The following is a 19,512-nucleotide window of genomic DNA, read 5'->3' as shown; positions in this document are numbered from 1 at the left end:
CGCTACCATAAAGCGGCTTTCGAAATATATTTTTTCCGTGCCCTACTGTTTAAATATAAGCTAATATGATTAAAGATAAGTTTCTGTACTAAAATTAAATTTGATGCTATAATGGAGAATAGAGAATAGAAAATTATCCATGAAATTAATGATAAAAATATAAAAAGAAAATACTACATAAATTTAACTTAAAAAAAGCTTCTCTATATAACTTTTTTAAACTTAGACGCTTTTTTACTAATTACGTTACGTTTTTGCAATATAGACAAAAAAAAAATGTAATACATATGAAAAGCAATATATTTTTTATAACTGGTATATATTTTTACTTGGCAACCTTAACAGTCTGTGAGACTGAGTCTGCCAAAGGTAAAACAAATACAGACTTACAGAGTAACTGAAGTGAAAATTTAAAGTAAAAAAATCAATAAACCAAATATGTGAATATTTTTATTTATTAAATATTCTTTATTTATTTTTATAAAATATATTAAAACAACATTGATTCTTTATATAAACTTCTTTATTATTACTTTAATAGCTTATCATTTGTACTTATAAAATATACACCACGTTAAGACCGTCTAAAAATATACATTTCATCAATGTGCTCTTTTTTTGAGCAGAACTTATTTAACTTATTATTTTTCAGTGTTTAGAAACTTTCCAGCAAAAACTTCAACTATTTTAGAAGCATAACATTTTTGCGCCGCATGATATAACCTCAAAAATCCTCATGGCGAAGTTACCGTAAGTTTCTTTTAAAATTTATTAAAAAGCATTCGCCATATTAGTATAAAATATATTAGTTATTTATCACGCAACACGCAATGCCTCCAGAATTCGGCAGGAACGGAGTGTCTTAACAGTAGGTTCCCTCTGCCTACCCTGCTGTGTGCGGGATACAGCGTGAAGCAGTAAAGCTGATTTTTTTATTTATTTGTTTAACAATATATTTTTTTAAACAGTGTAGAAGAATCTATCAAGCCTGTTATTACGAAAGCAAAAAACAAGGGGAAAACAAAAAATAAATTAAATAATGTAAAAGTTGAAGCCATAAAGGCTGCTGTTTTGCCTGAGAAAAATGCAGCTAAAGGAAACAAAACTGCTTCACCAGTTATAAAAGTAGAAGTACAAGATATAAAGATAAAAAAGGAACCACAATCACCTAAACAGGAATCTAGTGCACCTTCAAAGGTGATTAAGAAAAAAAATAAAAAACCATTCAAAGGTTCAGCAAGTTCAGCAGTCAAGGCAGAAGCAGAAAGTGATAAAATTAAAAATGAAAATTCATCACCGGTGAAAAAAGGAAATAGGGTATTTATAAAACAATATTATTAAATAAAGAACATTAAAATTGAGATAATAGTGGCATAGTAAGACAGCATGTGACTAACTGCTATGGTTGTGGTTCTGTCTAAGAAGTTGACATGGGGGACCCCATGTCAACTTCTTTGCCAAGCCTGTTATTTGCAGGACATAGTAAGAGGTTAATAGAAAAGTATTCTGTGTTTTTTCTACATTGTAGAAAATCAAAACGTTTCAATAGCCTATATTGTTTTATTTTATTAGTTAAATGCCTGTAGCCATTGTCGCACAGCATCTGAAAGTCAAACAATCCCTTGTGGATTTGATTGTCACTCCGAGGAGTGAATTATTTTCATTGCCTTACTCTAACAACAAGACAGTGCAGCAGTGCATACTAACTCACAACACTCAACTTCTTGTAATTATGTGGTGCATGGGGAACAGAGGTCTTTTAGAACTAGATTCCCTCTCCTGACAATGCAGAATACGGCCAGAATTAATTCCATTGTATTTTTTCAGGCACCACCCAATGTGCCGGCAGAATTTGCAGAAAAATATCCAATATTTAAAAATGAAGAGTTTGTCGCGAAATTTCTCAGTGTCTCAATGACGAACAATCAAAAAGGTTAATAGGAATATTATTTATTTACTTAACAGACTATTTACACATATTGTGGCTTGTGGCATAGTTTGACAGTATCTGACTGTAAATATGTTGATTTTGGGTTCAATGTCTAATCACAGAAATTTATTATTTTATTTACAGAAATTTATAATTAGTATTTATTATTTTTCTACTCTGATAAGTCAAAGCTTAGCATATAATAATAAATCAAGACAATAAAGGTAATCAAGAGTTTTGACACTAGGTTTCTCTTTCCTGCCTTCAAGTAATTCTGAGCTGTTTTTTACGTTACATATATGTATTATAAACATAAAAAGTTTCTAAAAAATATATTTATACAATTTTTTTTCTATTAAAATGTCATATATTTCATACAAATAACAAAAGACATGCTATGAGTGTATAGGAGTTATGATGTACTTTGATGAGAATGAACTGTTTAATTGGCGGCGAGAGCTTGTATTGACCAAGAGTGTTTGAGTTGCTTCTTCTTCTTCTAAATATTTCCCTTTCATTTGCAGGTAGGATTCGGCAAACTTATAGAGATGGTTTTAAAGGCACATCTGACGACGTTCTACCAGAACTCATTTACAATAAAATAAAATCCCTAGCAAATGACAAGGAAAACTTACAAGAGGGCAGTTTAAGAAAAATAAGAATATTATATAACATGTTGAGACTGACAATGGAAAAGGGAACCAACGATTCAACTGAAGTTACAGAGAATAAAAATAAGAACAAAAAAGCTAAAAATAATCCGCAAAATGGGGATTCAAAAGAAAATGGTGATAGTGTTGAGAAAAAAGAGAGTAAAAAGATACAGATTATTAAAAAAGAAAACAATGAAAATGCCACTAGTGATGTGAAACAAGATGCTAAAAAAACTAAAGGGCCCAAACGATATGTTGTGTTTGTTGGTAACTTGCCGCTTGATGTTGATAGAGAAAAGGTTAGTTATTGTTTGTTTTTTTTATAGTTACGTTTTTAGCCGACATTGAAAAATGGATTTCAATGATCCTTTTTTTATATGATAGGTTATGGTGTTATGGTAGTTCAATCCTTTTTGAAAAAAATCACCATAAAAGTACTACTGTTCATGCTTAGATATTTTCAGTTAATGTTGCTTGTGATTTGTAAGACTGCTTAAAAATATTTATGGTTTTTCCCCCGAATGGTCTACTGCTTTGTTTACTGCATTTATTTATAATTTTTTCATTCTTTTGGTATGTATAGTTTTGAAATTATTTTTCAATATTATAGATTATGGAGCATTTTTCTGAATTAAATGACCATATTGTGGATGTGAGGATACCCAAGGTGACTGAAGAAAAGAAATCTGCTATAGCTTATGTGGAACTGAAAAATGAGCCTAGCTATGAGGTATGGTATATTAAATATTTAGTTTTATCTATGGTTTTCCCTCTGTGGTCAAATGTAAATAACTACTCTACTAGGAACTACTACTAACAACTGTCCATATTGTGGGATACGTCCAAATGATTTAAGTGATGTAGCTTTATAGTTTCTCTCTATAAATAGACTATACAAAAGAAAAATTTTTTTACATCTCCACATCTTGTCCACGCAAACAAAAAATGTGCGCGATGAGTATTTGTTTAATGATTTTATTTTGTATTTTATGTATTTCACTTGTTCACAAAAAAATATATGAATAACTCTTTAATCCAGTAAATAATAAAGTGTTTTAGACCATATTAAAAGTACAATGTTCATTTTTAAATATATATGGTAAATCTAAATCCATGTTTTGTTTTAGCTGGCTCTATCAAAGCACCACTCGATGATGGCCAACAAACGCATCAATGTGTTGTACTCGGCACAACAGAACACTAAACTTAGCAAAACCGAGGCTAAGGTATAATAATATTCAATTATTTTTAGCTTTTTATCATATAGCAGTGAATAGAACCCAAGATTCTCTGCCTTACCTCCTCGCTTGTATTAGGCATTGTGCATTGAGTGGCGGAACTCAATGCTGGCGTTATCATAATAGTGATAAAAGGATTTAATTTAAAATCATAACGTATTAACACGAGCGGCGTTTCCGACATTCAACATTGTATAGTAAACACTGGGTTGCCTCTACCTATCCAGCTATATGTGGGATACAACATGAAAAATTATAAATTAATTTGAACTTGACTCCCATTTTTATTATTATACTGAATAATAATATTTATAATTGTATAGGGAAAAGCAGCAAAAATGGTGGCTCTACAGAAATCTGGCAAATTAATGGGAAGTGTTCCTTTAAACAAAAAGAGAAGTCAGCGGCGAAGCAAGGCAAAGAAAGCCCAAGCTCAGGCTGATAAAGATTAATTAATTACATATGTATAAGATATATTGTTACTATTGTAAACTATTCTTGTGGAATAAAATATTTTACTGTATATTTGACGGATCTTTTATTTGTTTTAGTATATGTTCCTGATTTATATGAACAATTTCTTGCAAAATTAACTCTGTTAAATTAAAAATGGTATCATTTTACAAGTAGAATTTAATTGAAAAATGCTCAAAAAATATAATAGCTTTCATTTGAAGTCAACTTAATTATAGAGAGTGAAGAGAAGTGACCCAAAAGATAACATATTTTAAATCACATGTGAATTTAATTGATTTCGCAAGTGAATAAATATTCTTACTAAACAGAAAAATATGATGTTATATATTTTTTATAGTGAATTACTTGAATTTACACATTCCCACGAATCTGTAAGTGTCACATAAATTATAAAGTAATTTCTTGCCACTGAAATGATGAAAATAAGCTATAATAAATAATTCAAATCTAGTAATAATATGTGAAGGATCATACTCCCTGATGTATTTTTTTAAATCAGATTAAATGATTTATATAAATAAGATAGTATTTATATAAATAAGATTTAATAATGATTTCAAATAGGATTTTGTATAAATGGGAATTTCCTAATCATAATATTAAAAATCGTGCTTCAAAAGTGCTTAAAAAATGTTATTAATGCACAGAAACGAGGGCAAAAATAAAAACATAAGGCAAAGATGCTTCAAAAAATTAATCATTTATTCGTATATATAATTTATATATCCATTTTATAGTTAAAATCAATCATTTCACACAACATAAAACTATAATATTTCATACACGGCCGACTTCCGAGACGTTGACCGGCTTACATCTATATATAATAATTTAAGTCCGTCAATCTGTTCAGTTAACAAAAAACGCTAATTAATACTAGCAAATACTCGAGTAAAGTAATAATAATAATTATAAGTTTGTGCAGGAATGGCGTAAACTAAAGCAAATGCGATGTACACAGGTTGTGAACATTTTTTATAAAAAAAAATCTTAAATAAAAACAAAAATCGTCCAAATAATGCCCGAATTGAGTGAACAATACAAAATTAAGTACTACAATTTGGAATTCACATAAATAAATATTAAATATTAATAGTTATCATTAAAAAAATCGACACATTCATTATTACTTACAGTACGTCAAAAACTTACACAAATTTCAATTAAAAATCAGATTAAAAAGCGTATTATTACATAGAATTAAGAAAAAAAATGACGAAATAATAATGATAAATCCTCGTCATTTAAGTTATACTCAATCATTTAGGCCTACACTACACTCTAAAGTCCTTAAGATCGGGGCATCGAACCCGTGAACCACGGACGTTAGACCTACACATTTACAGTCAAACTTACGCAGAGAATACTGTTTCGTTGCTACGCAAATCATTTATATATATATAATAATAATAATAAAATAATAAAAAAATTACAACATCGACTAATTACCTCTATACTTAGCTTAGTCTGTACATAACGCGTGTGCGTATATTATTTTTTTCTTTATAATATAATCACATTTTTACATGAGATTCATAATATACATGTCTAATCCGATGACTTTCTCTGTCAAAATTCAATTTAGGAATGTTCATACATTTATTTATAATAGTATACAAAAAACACATTACCCTTTTGCATACAGTCGTATAAAAAAGGTCTATAAATATTTTTTTATAATCTGTGCACGATAGAAAAAAAAACCAGTTATATTTTTTTATGTAGTGGTTTACAGCTAAATTATTAAATAATTATATAATTAATATTATATTTTGTCATGTTCGTGTTTTATTGTCATTCTCAGTATTGACGTCATATCCATACACGTTTACTCATTCAAGTCACGTCATTATATATAATATAAATGCCACACAAAAATGTGTATTAAAAAGCCCAGCTTTTACTTTTCTTTTTAAATAAGAAAATGATTTGACATGATAATTCCGTAAAAGTCCAAGCTTTTTTTTCTAGCCCACATGGGCTAAAAGTGTTTGGTCATACAAATACAAAAAATCAACCATAATTTTTTTAATACATTCATTCCAAATCTCTACACTATTTGGCAACATTAATGGACCACAGAGCTTCAGAATACAATTTGTAAAAGAAAAAAAATATTTTGATTTTTTTTACATTATTAAAATAGACGAATTTAACCAATCAGTGTTTTCATTATCTTAAATATGAAAAATATGAACAAAACCCTCGATACAAAAATGAAGAAAAAAATATGAGTAGTGACGTCACTATTTACTATAAGAGAGATATCGCTACTTATCTTAATTCACATTCGAGGGTAGAATACTGGAAAAAAATGTGTAAGCATTATGAAAATCATTAGTCATTATTATTTTTTTGGGCATAGAGTGTTAAGACACTGAGAATGTTTTAACACTCCATTCTCAATGTCTTAACACTCCACTGCACAACAAACAACAATTTTTTTTCTACTTGTACTGCCTTTTTTAGCTATTAATGTTTGTAAGAAAGTTCTACATTTTAATAGTATGTAATATTTAAGTATATAAGGTTATATCAGTTATTGAATTTACAAAAATAAATAGGCTCCTCGGCCTGGAGTAAGGAAGTTCTCTTTCTGAACTATATAAATTAAAATAGGAGATGTATGAAAGAAAGTAACAGTGGGATTATAAAACTATAGAAACAATAGTTGATACAAAAATAAATTTGTGAGTGGAAATATTCATTACATACAAGTGAATATAAGTACTGCACCAGTGACGCCATTACTTTTCAAATCTTTCATGCCGTATGGAGGACACTGGGGTAAATGGTACAATACTTCCCCCTTCCCTTTCCTCCCCTGTCTACGGACATAGCCAAGTACTGGGCAGTGGTCGTGCTAAATATCCCCCTCCCCCTTCTTCCTCTGTCAACGGACATGACAAAGTACTAGGCAGTTGTCGCGGGCCTGGGCGTGAGTGTGTGCGTGGTCAAACATTAGCCCAGCGCTGGTCAAAGAACTGTCTCATGTAGTGTCCGGCTCTGCCGACTGGACTGTCGTCTTCGTTGAATACCTCACAGTTGCTGAATATCAGGCGGACGTCAGATGCGAATTCTTCTTTGCATTTGTAGCTGGAAGAATTGTGTTAAATTATTAGAACAAAGTGTTTCTTATTTATTTCTATTAGTGTTACGGGAGTTTATCTCATGGTAAAGAAGGATTACATGAACATTTTAAGTAAACAATCTGGACTTTCGCCAAAAATGGGACATAGAAGCAAAATATAATCAATAGTTTTTATTATTGTTTTATATTTTCACTTATCTATTTATTTCAGTTTTAAACAAAGTTTATAATGGTAATAGATAGCAAAGTAAAACATTTTTAAAGGGGAAAACTAGTTTAAAAGAAATAAAATAAATGCATGCATGCAAAACTATACATTTTTGAGACATTTAATTTTGGGCTATAAATCAGGACATCTACCGGCTTATCTGACCAACACACACAAACATACAACTTTCACATAAAACTTACAGCTAACTGACAAAACTTACAATACTTACATAGAATCGTGTAACTTCCTCTTGATAGTGGACAGATCCATGGGGCATTTTATAACTTTCTTGTACTGCGGGAACTGCTTGGTGTTGACCGGCACGAGGAACGGCCACGCATGCTCGTGACATTCCATTTCAAAGAGGAGGTTCCTGGTTTGAATTTTAGTTGTTATTATTATGTTTTTTTTTTTAAATTTACATAAAAGCAAAGTTTGATAAAGATTTAAAAAAGTATTTTATGTTTTTAATAGCTCCATGCTTATTTCCGCATAGGGACAAAAGAGACCCTAGAGTTAAAGGTACTGTATTCTCCACGGTACGGTCGTCCTGAAGCTGCAGATAGCAGCAAAGATAAGATTTGAAGACTTTTTCTATTTTAATTATTTTCTCACTAAGTGAAACATGCGCGAAATTTTAAAAAGCCAGTTATAACTTCAGGGTGGCCAGGGTGTTCTTGCAAAATGAGGAAATGAAAACCATCGTAAGAATCGAACCCAAGACCCTCGCGTCTACAGTCAGACACAGTCCTGCTGTGTTTAAAGCTATGTAAAATGTTACTTACTTGCAAAACTGTAATTCCTTAATAAGTTTCTTGGCAGAGCTCTTATCCTTCTTGGCTCTAGATAAAAGCGGCAAGTTTTCCGATTCATGTTCATCTGCTGTAATATATAAAAAAAAAACAATTTAAGAATAAAAAAAATAAAATAATGTCAAAAACTTGTATATATTATTAATGAATTATTTTTCTCTTTTCATATTAAGGCATTGACTCCAAAATAAATATACACAAGATGACTTTGGATTCAATTACCATTTTCATATTTCCGATATACTTAATATTATTAATCTTGCACTACTTTTTTTTCAACAAATAACTATCTAATACTATTTTCGCTCTGGTAATAAGGCAAAGCGCGGAGAGTCCAACACTAGGTTCCCAGATTCCTTTTGGCCTGCCTGCTAATACAACACAAAGACAAAAAAAAGTTTATTTTTTTATATTTTTTAAAATATTTTATTATATGTGTACCAATGTATGTTTTGAGCAATAATCTATATTTTGTTTCGTGGGCTGAACAGTTGTCAATATATTCTTTGTATTTATGATACTTCGAACTTTGATTTTTTTTTTAAATTTCTTAATTAAATTGCATTTAAACGACAAATTAACCTATTCTCTGAAGCTATTAAGAAATCCTATATTCCCCCCAAATGGTATGTGATCCCACGACCTACCGTGTCCGTCTACCGCATCGCTGGCATCGTGTAGGGCGCCGTTGCTCGGGAACTGTAACGCTCGTCGCTTTTCCGGTGGAGGTCCGTCTTCTTGTATCTCTGGTACTATTGAGTAGAATAGTTAAACTTAATGTAATACAATTTATTTATTTGTTTGTGTAAAATGTTATTTTTATCATAAAAAAAATATATATTCATAAGATGTGTTTTTTTTATTAAATAATTACATTTATATATACAAGAAAATAGTAATCTATATATATAAAAGGACTTGTCCTCACTGACTGAGGTAAGACGCACGCACAGCCGTAACCGCTGTGCGTAGAAACCTGAAATTTGAACAAAAGTTTACTTTCGTAATCTGGACATCCACTAAGAACGGATTTTGAAAAATTTTAACCCTAAAGGGGTGAAATAGGGGTTCAAAGTTTGTATGAAAAAAAAAATTAAATCGGTACCGTTTTTTATAAAATTTGAAATTTAGATTTTTAAAAGTATTTAATTGAACACGTGTTTCATCGTTTTCTAGAATTCTCTCCCTAAGGGTGCAAATAAGGGGTTGAAAGTTTGTATGGAAAAAAATTTAAATCGGCACCGATTTTTATAAAATTTGAAATTTAGACTCTTAAAAATATTTCATTGAACACATGTTTCATGGGTTATTAGAATTCACCCTTAAATACGCAAGCGAAGCTGCGCGCGTCCGCTAGTTGATTGATAAGATCCCAGCATCCCAGATAAGAGTCTGACTGTAAACGCGACGGTTGTGCATTCGATTCCCACTCGTGAGAATATATTATTATTTTCATTTCTTCGTTTTAGTACTCGACTCGGCTTTATTGCTGTTAACCTGGACTGGTCTTGAGAGCGTCATCGGGCGGGCAAGCTAGGCGGCAAATTAGAAATATATATTTAAGAAAAACAGTGACGTCACAAACCTGTATGATGATTCAATCCATTCTCAGAGTCACCACTTAACCCACTATTACTTAATTGACTATTCACAGACATATTCATAGAAACGGGAGTTGCAATGGGTGTGGGATTGGGCGTGAGCGTGGGCGTGGGAGTCTCTATTAGTGACTCATCCAACTTTTCTGTAGTGTCTGTTTGCGTAGTGATCGGGCACTCTTCCGCTGTTGTTGATGTTGAGGCATGGGAGGCAGGACTGGGGACAAACAAAATGTTATACTTTAAATTATGTTATATTTGTAGTCATAGTAATATATGTAAAATAAATATCTATATATAAAGTTTTCCGTTTTTATTATTATTTTAATAGTTGCTAATAAATTAGTATGCAAAAACAGTTTCATCTTTTTATATTATACGAACTCAAATATTGTATTGACGACTTAGTGTCAAAACGATTTACTATATAGCTAAAATATATGTAAATAAAAAAAAACAAGAGCGGCGTCGAATTCCACTACTCAATACACAACGTCTCTAAAATCCGACGTTGCGTGGGGAACGGAGTATTTTAACACTAGATTCCGTCCGCCTATCTTGTTAAAAAAATAATTTCAAACTTACCTGGGCACCATACTGGAGTCCAAGTCGGTGTTACTATTGTCCTTGTCCTTTTCCTTGTGTTTTGTGTCGCGTTTCGTTTTCCTCGGCTTCTTGGGCGGTGCGCGCGATATGCATTGGGAACAGTACCATTTGCCTCGTGGCATCTGGAAAACATTTTTTTTAATAATTATTTTGAAGATTTTTAGTGTGTTGTGATAGTTTTTGTGTTTATAAAATAAGGTGTCTCTTGTGTTTTGTTTATTATGTGTGCTTAGTACATACTTTTGTTTTATGATAGAATCTATTACTCATAGTTATAAATTCGTAAAAGTTGTATATATTAGTATTTATAACCAATTAGTATATGTGACTGGAATCACTTTATTACTTTTTACATTATTAACGGATAATGACAACTAGCGAGTATACACGCTCAGTGTACATTTATATATATCCAAATGTATGTATGAGTGTTTATATATATATAATAGGACATCGTGACTCAGTGGGAAAGCGTTTTATTGTAAAAAAGATGGCTGTGGGTTCAATTCTCACTTGGATGAACAAATTATTTTAATTTGTCAGTTCTGGTAACAAGATAAAGTGAGGACTTACCTTGAGCAGCGGCGGGTAGTGGCAGTCGAGGTGGAAGGCGCGCACACACAGCGCACAGGGCAGCGCGCGCCCGCGCGCCGCGCCTCCGCACACGATGCACACGCGCTCGCGCCCGCCGCCGCGCGCCTTGTTCACGCACTCCCAGCAGTACCTGCACACACACTCCGTCATTAAATTATAGCCAAATTGTAGCCTATTTGCTATCCTGATATATAAGCTGTGTTATAGTGAACTTTTAACTAATCCGTTAACTATTCAACACAATTCTTTTCTCAATAAAAATTATTTTTATGTATCAGAAATAAAAAAAAAAGAGAAACAACACGAACGAAAAAGAGCCAAAAACTTTATAATTCTTACCAATCTCCTTCAGGAATTTTTTCCATTCTCGGTTTGAAACAGTAAGTGTGATAGCCCTTATCACATCCGTCACACAGTAACAGCTGATCTTCGTTATCACCACACAAACAGAACTGACAATTCTGTAAGAAGGAAAAAATAAGAGTCGTTACACAATGAAATCTTATAAATTTACTATTATACAAAGATATTAATAGTCGGCGTGTAGAAATATGTTTATACATATTTCAGTAAAAATATTATGAAATTAACTATATCATACATTTAGGGACAAACTACTGCAGTGTGTGAATTATTTTTTTAAATATAAAAATATTTTTTCAATTTGAACCAACAATTCCTGAGATTAGAGCGTGCAATCAAACAAACTATTCAGTCTTATAATACTTATTATAGGTACCTGTATATTCGTATGTGCAATACATACCGCCTTCATGATACTCTTGTCCCACGCAACAGCGTGTTCGAGCGCGCGCAGCAACATGGCTAGCTGTGCCGATGTGTTGCACCGCGCTACTGCCTCCCGCCATTGAGATAACCCACGAGCCACACCCGAACCTATATTATAAAGAAAAATTATAAATATTTGATATACGAGTATCATCACTTGGGGTGTAAAAAGGTGACCGTTCGTCGTGGCGTAAGGGCACAAGGGTGTGATTGTAAATTATTACTTCTCTGCTCGAGTATTTTCATTTCTCCACTCTGGCACTAAGGCAAAAGCTGGGCGTTGTGTTTCCAAATAATTTCCTAAAAACAAAGATGGTGGATTTAAATTCCCTTAAGTCGTAAGAGTAAGTAAGTAAGAGTCTTTATATTAACAAAGAAATATATTAAAGTATAACTTACTCTTAGTTTCAGTGGTCTGATCGTTGGGCGAAGCGGATGTTCCGTGTTCCGCTTGCAGGACGGCACCCAGCGTCGCCTCGGTCGTGCTGCAAGATGGCCTTCGTTAGGTATACATTAGTGTTCTTTTGTAGTTATATTGTTATGTTACAATTTATGTAGCATATATTGCAATCACAAAATAACAGTAAATATCTGAATCAAACTATTGTAAAATGCTATGCTAAGCTTTGTATAATTTAAATAACACCGTTTAAAAATAGGCCTTTCATTTCTCTGACTTATATTTTATTTCTCATAAAGCAGCAATTACGAAGGTAAAAAGATTAATGTTATAGTAAAAATAAAAAAGAGAGTAGTAAAACTCTAGGTAAAAGGTAGTAGTAGATGTTTAAAGTAAACTAACTAGATTCATAGAAAACACATATACTGTAGAAACTTAAAAATAATATAATAAATCTATAATAAGTCTTAGTAACGATTTAAGTTATCTGTACGTATACGCGCATGCGCGCACACTCACCTGTGCACGAGCGGCGGTTTGAGGTAGCGTCGCTCGATGTGCGCCTCAAGCGAGGCGAGCTTGTGGCGCGCGCGCGCCACTATCTCGGCGCCCGTGGCGGCGGCGGGGAGCGCCAGGCGCGCCGCGCGCCATCCCTTCACCTGCATGGAGGCGACTGCCACGCGCTCCTCCAATGCTTCCACCTGGTCAAATTATATTAGGAATGTAAAATATAGCAGCCACAATATAATTTGGGATTAAAACTATTTGGTAAAAATTTAAAATGAGACAATTACTTTGATTGGAAAACACTACTAGACAAGATACAACTAACACAAGATACAACACAAGATACAACTAACAGCATTCAATGGATATACATGAATGAATGAATCATGAATGGTGATTACATGAATTTTTGTAAAGAGGCATTCTGAATGGATACGCTAGTACAGACGCGTCCTTTAGTACTCCGAGTACGTGTGCATTAGTACTGGTGTGTTTTTGAGTACTTTCGAATGCTTATGCATTAATATTGGTGCGTCCTGGAGTATAACGAATCGAAAGTAGTCCAGATGCATCCTTAAACTCTTAATGTGCAATATTACTCTGGTTGGCTTTATGGGCCAGAAAAGTCTACAACGAAACCTTAACAATATTAAAATAAAACAATCCATTTACAACTCACCATAGATAATAAATGCATGTCCACACGTCGCGCGGTGATCGCGCAGAACGTGTTGGGGTCGTCGGGCGGCGGCGGACTGGCGGGCGGGGGCGACGTCACGTCCAGGTGGCTGCTCGCGTCGCCCTTGTCGATGTATAGCTGGGGGTGGAGAACGATATAAAATGTAATTATTGTTGTACTCTTTGTAATTCCTTTTAATTTTTGGATGTCAAATTATTTAGGTTTTGTGCTTTAGATATAATTAGATATGTTGCTGTCTATACGTATGTATGTTTCCTTAATCTATACATTCTGTATCTTAAATGCTAGTGCATAAAATTTGGCCCTATATAACACTATTATCAGTAAAACTTATTTTTATTTATTCAATAAACAAATTAATAGAGACAGAACACTTAACAACGAACTATCTAATGTTTGTACAAACCTTATTATTCAAGGTGGGCATGTGTTGCGTGAAGGCGGCGTGCAGTTCCCGCTCGCGCACGCCGCGCGAATGCAGCGCATCCAGCAGCGCCTTCAGCTGCTCCGCGTCCGTTATACGCCACCACCCGTGTCTGGGAGGAAAAACATATATTGTTACATTTAATATAATAGACTTAAAATAATAGAGCTGGTTTCAGTCTCGTTACGGTCAAATTTTTATACCCTTCCTTAGTGTGAATTACTGATTACTTATTTTAAGCTTAATACATGTAGTAGAACCAAATCAAAATTTAACAGTGTAAAGCAATTGCTTAATAACTCAAGAGTAGAGTACTTATGTATTGCTACTATTTCATGTGTATGTCTGTGTCTGCAACATGCACTATGTATATGTCTGCAACATGCACTATAAATAGTGTCATAACACCAACGCCTTTACCTGTTATCACGTTCCACATATTTCCCCTCCACCCTCTTGGGCAGACCCTGGACCTTCACCACCTCCAGCTGCTGCATCTCCTCCACAGACATGTGTATGGGCGGGGGACTGTCGCACGTCACGTATGTAGAGAGCGCGTTAAAGTTCAGCACACCGAGGCTGGAAAGACCTGTTGCTTTCGCTTTGTTCGTTTGCTCCTTGAGGGTGTCCGCTTGAAGCTCTTTTTCTAGGTCGTTTTCCTGTTTAGATTAAATATTGTTATTAGGAAAAATAAGATACGATTGTAGAATCGATTCTATATTCGATAGATTCGATTCTGATAGATTCAATTATTTCAATTATTTTTATACTCTGGTAGACAAAACGGAAACTTAAATTTCGACAATATACATTAGGGATGAGTTCGATATATCAAAACGTAACTTAAAACCGATATGTTAAGGAAAACAAATCGTATCGTTATATGTTTTTAGAAAACCGTTTTTACAGAAACTTAAAACTCAACATAGCTGTGATTAAACAAAAACGTAATAACGCAAAACTTCTGAAACGTCAAACGATCGTCGTTTTATATCGAAACTAACTTCCTCTCTTTCTAAGTAATGTATTCCGAGCGGGCGTAAATGAGATAAGGCGAATATCTAATAAACTGATATTCGTTACCTCTCTTTCTACCGGTATATTCTTCACGGGTGTAAAAGAAATGAAGCGAATATCCGATAGCTAACTAACTAGCAGATTCATGTTTTGGCGGTTTTCTTAGTTAGTTACTATTTCTTCGTTATGAAATCGAACTTCTAAATAAATGAATAAGGTAGAAATTTAGATTTAAAATATGATTTTGTATTTAAACATTATTTCAATTTAATTACTAAATATAGTTTTTTTAACTTATGTTTATAGTTTATAAAGCATTTTTATGTAATACTAATTAAATATATTTATTATCTATATATATAAAAGGACTTGTCCTCACTGACTGAGGTAAGACGCACGCACAGCCGTAACCGCTGTGCGTAGAAACGTTAAATTTGGACAAAAGTTTGCTTTCATAATCTGGACATCCACTAAGAAGGGATTTTGTAAAATTTTAACCTTAAAGGGGTGAAATAGGGGTTCAAAATTTGTATGGAAAAAAATTTAAATCGGCACCGACTTTTATAACATTTGAAGTTTAGATTTTTAAAAGTATTTAATTGAACACGTGTTTCATCGTTTTCTAGAATTCTCTCTCTAAGGGTGCAAATAAGGGGTTGAAAGTTTGTATGGGAAAATTCTTATATCGCCACCGATTTTCATAAAATTTGATATTTAGACTCTTAAAAATATTTAATTGAACATATGTTTCATGGTTTTCTAGAATTCACCCCCTAAGGGTGCAAATAAGGGGTTGAAAGTTTGTATGGAAAAATCTTTAAATCGCCATCGATTTTTATAAAATTTGAAATTTAGACTCCTAAAAATATTTCATTGAACATATGTTTCATGGGTTATTAGAATTTACCCTTAGATACGCAAGCGAAGCTGCGCGCGTCCGCTAGTTATATTATAATTTTATACTTATGATTGCGCACAAGTCGAAAAAAAAAACGATATCTGAAAACCGTTTTTGATATCGATACGAAAACCATATATCGGTTTCATAACCGTTAGCAGAAAAAAACGATAACACCCATCTCTAATCTACATGCACATGTTTCGAAAATTGGACAAAAAATAAATGGTGGCGTTCCTAACGAAATGTCTACCTGCACAACATGGAAAAGCATAATGTTATTATTTATACTTAAAGGCCTTTTTATTTAGATATTAATCTAAAAAGAAAAGATCATAATTTTCACATTAAGAACCAATATAAATTACCACAAAAATTCAAACTTTATAATAAATAAAATAATTATTTAAAAAAAAAAACAACTCACCGGCTCCTTACTCTCCTCGACTTCCGCTTCACGGGCGCCATCTCTGTTCATACTCGCATCCATCATATCCTGGTCTAAGCCGGACATAGTCAAGCTCGAGTCCGTATACACATTATACGACGGCACCTGAACACTTGTCACCATCGAATTTAAAGTGAATAAACTAGGATCATTCAATAAATGCAAATTATTAGACACATCCCATTTATGCCCTTGACAGTTGACTACTTCACTACAGGTGTGTTCGTTGTCACAAAACGGCGGCACGTCGTTGGTTTTATCGTCATTTATACTAGTTAAGAATGAATTCTCGTGTCTCAATATTGAAAACCATTTGCCTTCCATCATTTTAGTATAAAGAAGCGCGTGAGCGGTGTCCGCTTCTACCACTTCTGTTTTCACTTCCGGTTCTATTTTTGCTTCCTTTTCCGCCTTTTCCGTTTCTGCTTTTTTAGCGGCATCGAGCTGTGAGGAAACAGCTTCTGCCATTTTGCGTAATTCTTCTAAATTGTTCACTAAGTTATCTTTATTTTCTTCTGGTTCTTCCTCTTTAGCGACATTTTCAACTTTGACTATTTCTTGAGGTTTGTCCATTGGTTCAGCTTGGGTGGCGTATAGAGGTTTGTGCGTTGGTTTTTGAACTAAAAACGCAGTAGGAATGGAGTCTTCGATATCCAGCATATCTTCCTCTTCATTACTTTTCTGTTGGATATATTTCTCTTCCATTTTTATTGAACCTAGTGGCAAAAAACAAATTTACAATTAAAAATCTTTTAACACTAGCGACATATTTAACAAAAAAATCAGGCAATTCAATGTCTAATAGATAATATGTAAAAATAATAATAATATATTTAAATCCAACTTGTGTATATATTGATACAGCCTAGTTTTTCTCTATTGACATAAACCATGACCTTATATTTCACTATTAAAAAGAAAATTTTGAAAAAGTGAGTACAAAAACTATTAACTTTTTTTTATAAAAATGATAATAAAAACAATAGATGGAAAATCAAAACTTTAAAACAACACATTGTTTTCAAAGTTACCTTCAACTTTACAAGCTCCATGCGTAACATTGGGCTCGTATTTTATAATTTGAGTTCTATCACTTAAGTTGAGTTCACTTTTAATACTTTTCAGTTCTAATGCTTCAGCCTCCTCATCTATTTGAAGTTGTGGTTCGTCATCATCGAATAGTTTAGGTTCGATTTTTTCTTTTACTGGAAAAAATAAATAAACAAAATATACTTTGGATTCAAACTGTATGCAGTGAATGTAAGCTCAATTCATATAAAATCTGCTTCACGTTTTCCATTCTCTATTTCTCATACAATTTTCGAGATATTGCGAGCTGTGTGGTGGATCTAGGCGCCGCGCTTTGTCTATGAGAGTGAACATGAAAGTTACACAAATTTGATACAATGTTGTCAAATTCAAAAGGTTAAGGCAATATCTAATCTTATAAAATGTGTACTTAGTATATAAACAAACAAAACAAAACAAAAGTAGTAAAGTATATATTTAATATTTAAATAAAATTAACAATATACATCCAATTATATTTTGAGGATAGTCGTGGCGCAGGGGCACAAAGTATGAATGTAAACGCGACTTGTTGTGGATTCCATCCCCACTAGAAGAAATTAAATATTTATTTAAATTTATATTTCCATTTTCGTCGTTCTGGTGTCGAGGAAAAGAATGGCGTAAAAAACTAACCTTTCTTAACTTTAGGCGGCGGATCAACAGCATCCTGTTCTAATTTGGCATGATATTGTAATATTTCTGGCTGAGCTGACTCCATTGATTCTACGTATACACCTCCCGCTTTGCCGAGCGACCAGTAGCGACGCCAGTATCTGAAATATTGTTAATATTAATATATCGAGTTATTGAGGCCAGTCGTGGCGCAGGGTTGCCCCTGCGCTACATGCGACGTACGACTGTAAACGCGACAGGTTGTAGGTTCGATTACCACTCGAGAAAATAAAATACTTATTATTTTCATTTCTTTGTTGATAATGAGACAAAGCGCGGCGTTGAGTGCCTCCTCAAATCCTCGAGAACTGAACCGGAAAAGTGGGGAACGGAATTGTGTTAATGGGAACGGAGTGTCTGAACAATAGGTTCCATACTGGTTCCCTAGTCTATCATGTATAAGCGTGAAGTTAAAGAAAACAATACAAACCTATCCTGTCCATAGCAAGTGGCTCTCAATGCGTGTGAACCGGCGGCTAGAGCTATCAACTGTTGTTCCGATTGACGGATAAGCTTCTCTAGTTTACGGGATAACTCTTCTGATGTTAGGTTTTTATCTTCATCCTGGGTGGTGGGATATAAGAGATATTAGGAAATATTTTATGTGATTAAATTAATAAATAATTGTTATTGTATATCATAATATATCAATCGAATCTTCTTTGATTATTTATAACTTTATATATTTTTGGTGCAATAATATACTCCTTCCCACTTCCTCTCTTAAGATAAAACTTTTAGCAGCAATAATAAGTTTGTTACGTATTTAAAAATACAAACAATTTAAATATAAATATGGGGTGTCGTCCCATAGCGATTGACTATAAACTCTATGGTTGTATGTTCAAAAACTAATAGATGATTTATTTTATATCTTCCTTCTAGTAACAAGACAAAGCACGGCAGCGCAGCGCGAGGAAGGGAGTGTCTTAACACTAGGTTCCCTCTGCATACCATGTTATGCATGGAATTCACTTAAAAAAATTACCAATACCTGCTAAACGTGAGTGTACTCAGCGTGAATCTAAAATACAAAAAACCAATAATAAAAAAAATCACCTCCTCAGGCTGTGTGCCCTCACTCTCCAGATCACTCATGCCCTCATCCCCCATAACGCTGTCTTTATCTATCTTCACATCGGGGGTTTCTTCTTTATTATTATTTAATATTTCTTTTTTCACGTTGGATAAATCTTTTAGAGGGGATAGTTCTTTATCACTCTCTTCTGGCGTGTCTTTGAACGGAGATGGCGTTTGAGGTTTCTCTGGTGACAGTTCTTTCTCTTGCTTTTTCGGTGTTTCCGATTTTTCTGAGGTGTCTTTAAAAAATCAATGAAATTGGTGACGTTACTTTAAAATGGTGTTATAATTATGAT

General features: G+C 33.3%; 2 protein-coding genes across 13 annotated transcripts in view; one reads left to right on the top strand and one right to left on the bottom strand.

Moving 5' to 3' along the window:
- Positions 1–303: 303 nt before the first annotated feature.
- On the top strand, positions 304–4,346 carry LOC146537277 (uncharacterized). 2 transcript variants are annotated; one of them, XM_085188283.1, is made up of 8 exons: positions 304–440; positions 653–750; positions 969–1,317; positions 1,828–1,933; positions 2,455–2,882; positions 3,194–3,313; positions 3,711–3,809; positions 4,145–4,346. In XM_085188283.1, exons 2-8 carry the CDS (start codon positions 737–739, stop codon positions 4,271–4,273), a joined length of 1,245 nt encoding a protein of 414 aa, XP_085044409.1. In that variant the 5' UTR covers positions 304–440; positions 653–736; the 3' UTR covers positions 4,274–4,346. The 2 variants fall into 2 exon arrangements, with proteins under 2 accessions (XP_085044409.1, XP_085044410.1); XM_085188284.1 differs by having other exon boundaries at positions 392–415.
- A 633-nt stretch (positions 4,347–4,979) lies between these two features.
- The window catches only part of tou (bromodomain adjacent to zinc finger domain 2B toutatis), a 64,494-nt gene continuing 49,961 nt past the window's right edge, over positions 4,980–19,512 (bottom strand). For 10 of the 11 annotated variants that reach the window (XM_085188271.1, XM_085188276.1, XM_085188272.1 and 7 more), the window contains 19 exons: positions 19,196–19,455; positions 18,567–18,700; positions 18,098–18,237; positions 17,425–17,598; positions 16,373–17,109; positions 14,451–14,689; positions 14,013–14,142; positions 13,586–13,723; positions 12,919–13,100; positions 12,399–12,496; positions 11,977–12,107; positions 11,550–11,671; positions 11,190–11,340; positions 10,596–10,738; positions 9,998–10,227; positions 9,060–9,164; positions 8,386–8,482; positions 7,830–7,973; positions 4,980–7,394 (listed from right to left, as the gene is read on the bottom strand). In XM_085188271.1, the coding sequence (XP_085044397.1) occupies positions 7,253–7,394; positions 7,830–7,973; positions 8,386–8,482; positions 9,060–9,164; positions 9,998–10,227; positions 10,596–10,738; positions 11,190–11,340; positions 11,550–11,671; positions 11,977–12,107; positions 12,399–12,496; positions 12,919–13,100; positions 13,586–13,723; positions 14,013–14,142; positions 14,451–14,689; positions 16,373–17,109; positions 17,425–17,598; positions 18,098–18,237; positions 18,567–18,700; positions 19,196–19,455 (3,497 nt within the window). In that variant the 3' untranslated portion in view covers positions 4,980–7,252. The remainder of the gene's footprint in view (positions 7,395–7,829; positions 7,974–8,385; positions 8,483–9,059; positions 9,165–9,997; positions 10,228–10,595; positions 10,739–11,189; positions 11,341–11,549; positions 11,672–11,976; positions 12,108–12,398; positions 12,497–12,918; positions 13,101–13,585; positions 13,724–14,012; positions 14,143–14,450; positions 14,690–16,372; positions 17,110–17,424; positions 17,599–18,097; positions 18,238–18,566; positions 18,701–19,195; positions 19,456–19,512) is intronic. The other variant, XM_085188273.1, reaches the window with a different exon arrangement.

Source organism: Heliconius melpomene, chromosome 7 (assembly GCF_056956725.1).
Source record: "Heliconius melpomene rosina isolate 202511_hmr_F chromosome 7, ASM5695672v1, whole genome shotgun sequence".
NCBI lineage: Eukaryota > Metazoa > Arthropoda > Insecta > Lepidoptera > Nymphalidae > Heliconius > Heliconius melpomene.
This window is presented reverse-complemented; position numbering and strand designations above follow the sequence as displayed.

What these genes read in the sequence shown, in the direction of transcription:
- LOC146537277 (XM_085188283.1), top strand. An exon ending in TTGATGTTGATAGAGAAAAG is followed by an intron (nt 2,883 to 3,193) that starts GTTAGTTATTGT and finishes TCAATATTATAG; the next exon opens with ATTATGGAGCATTTTTCTGA. An exon ending in TTAGCAAAACCGAGGCTAAG is followed by an intron (nt 3,810 to 4,144) that starts GTATAATAATAT and finishes ATAATTGTATAG; the next exon opens with GGAAAAGCAGCAAAAATGGT.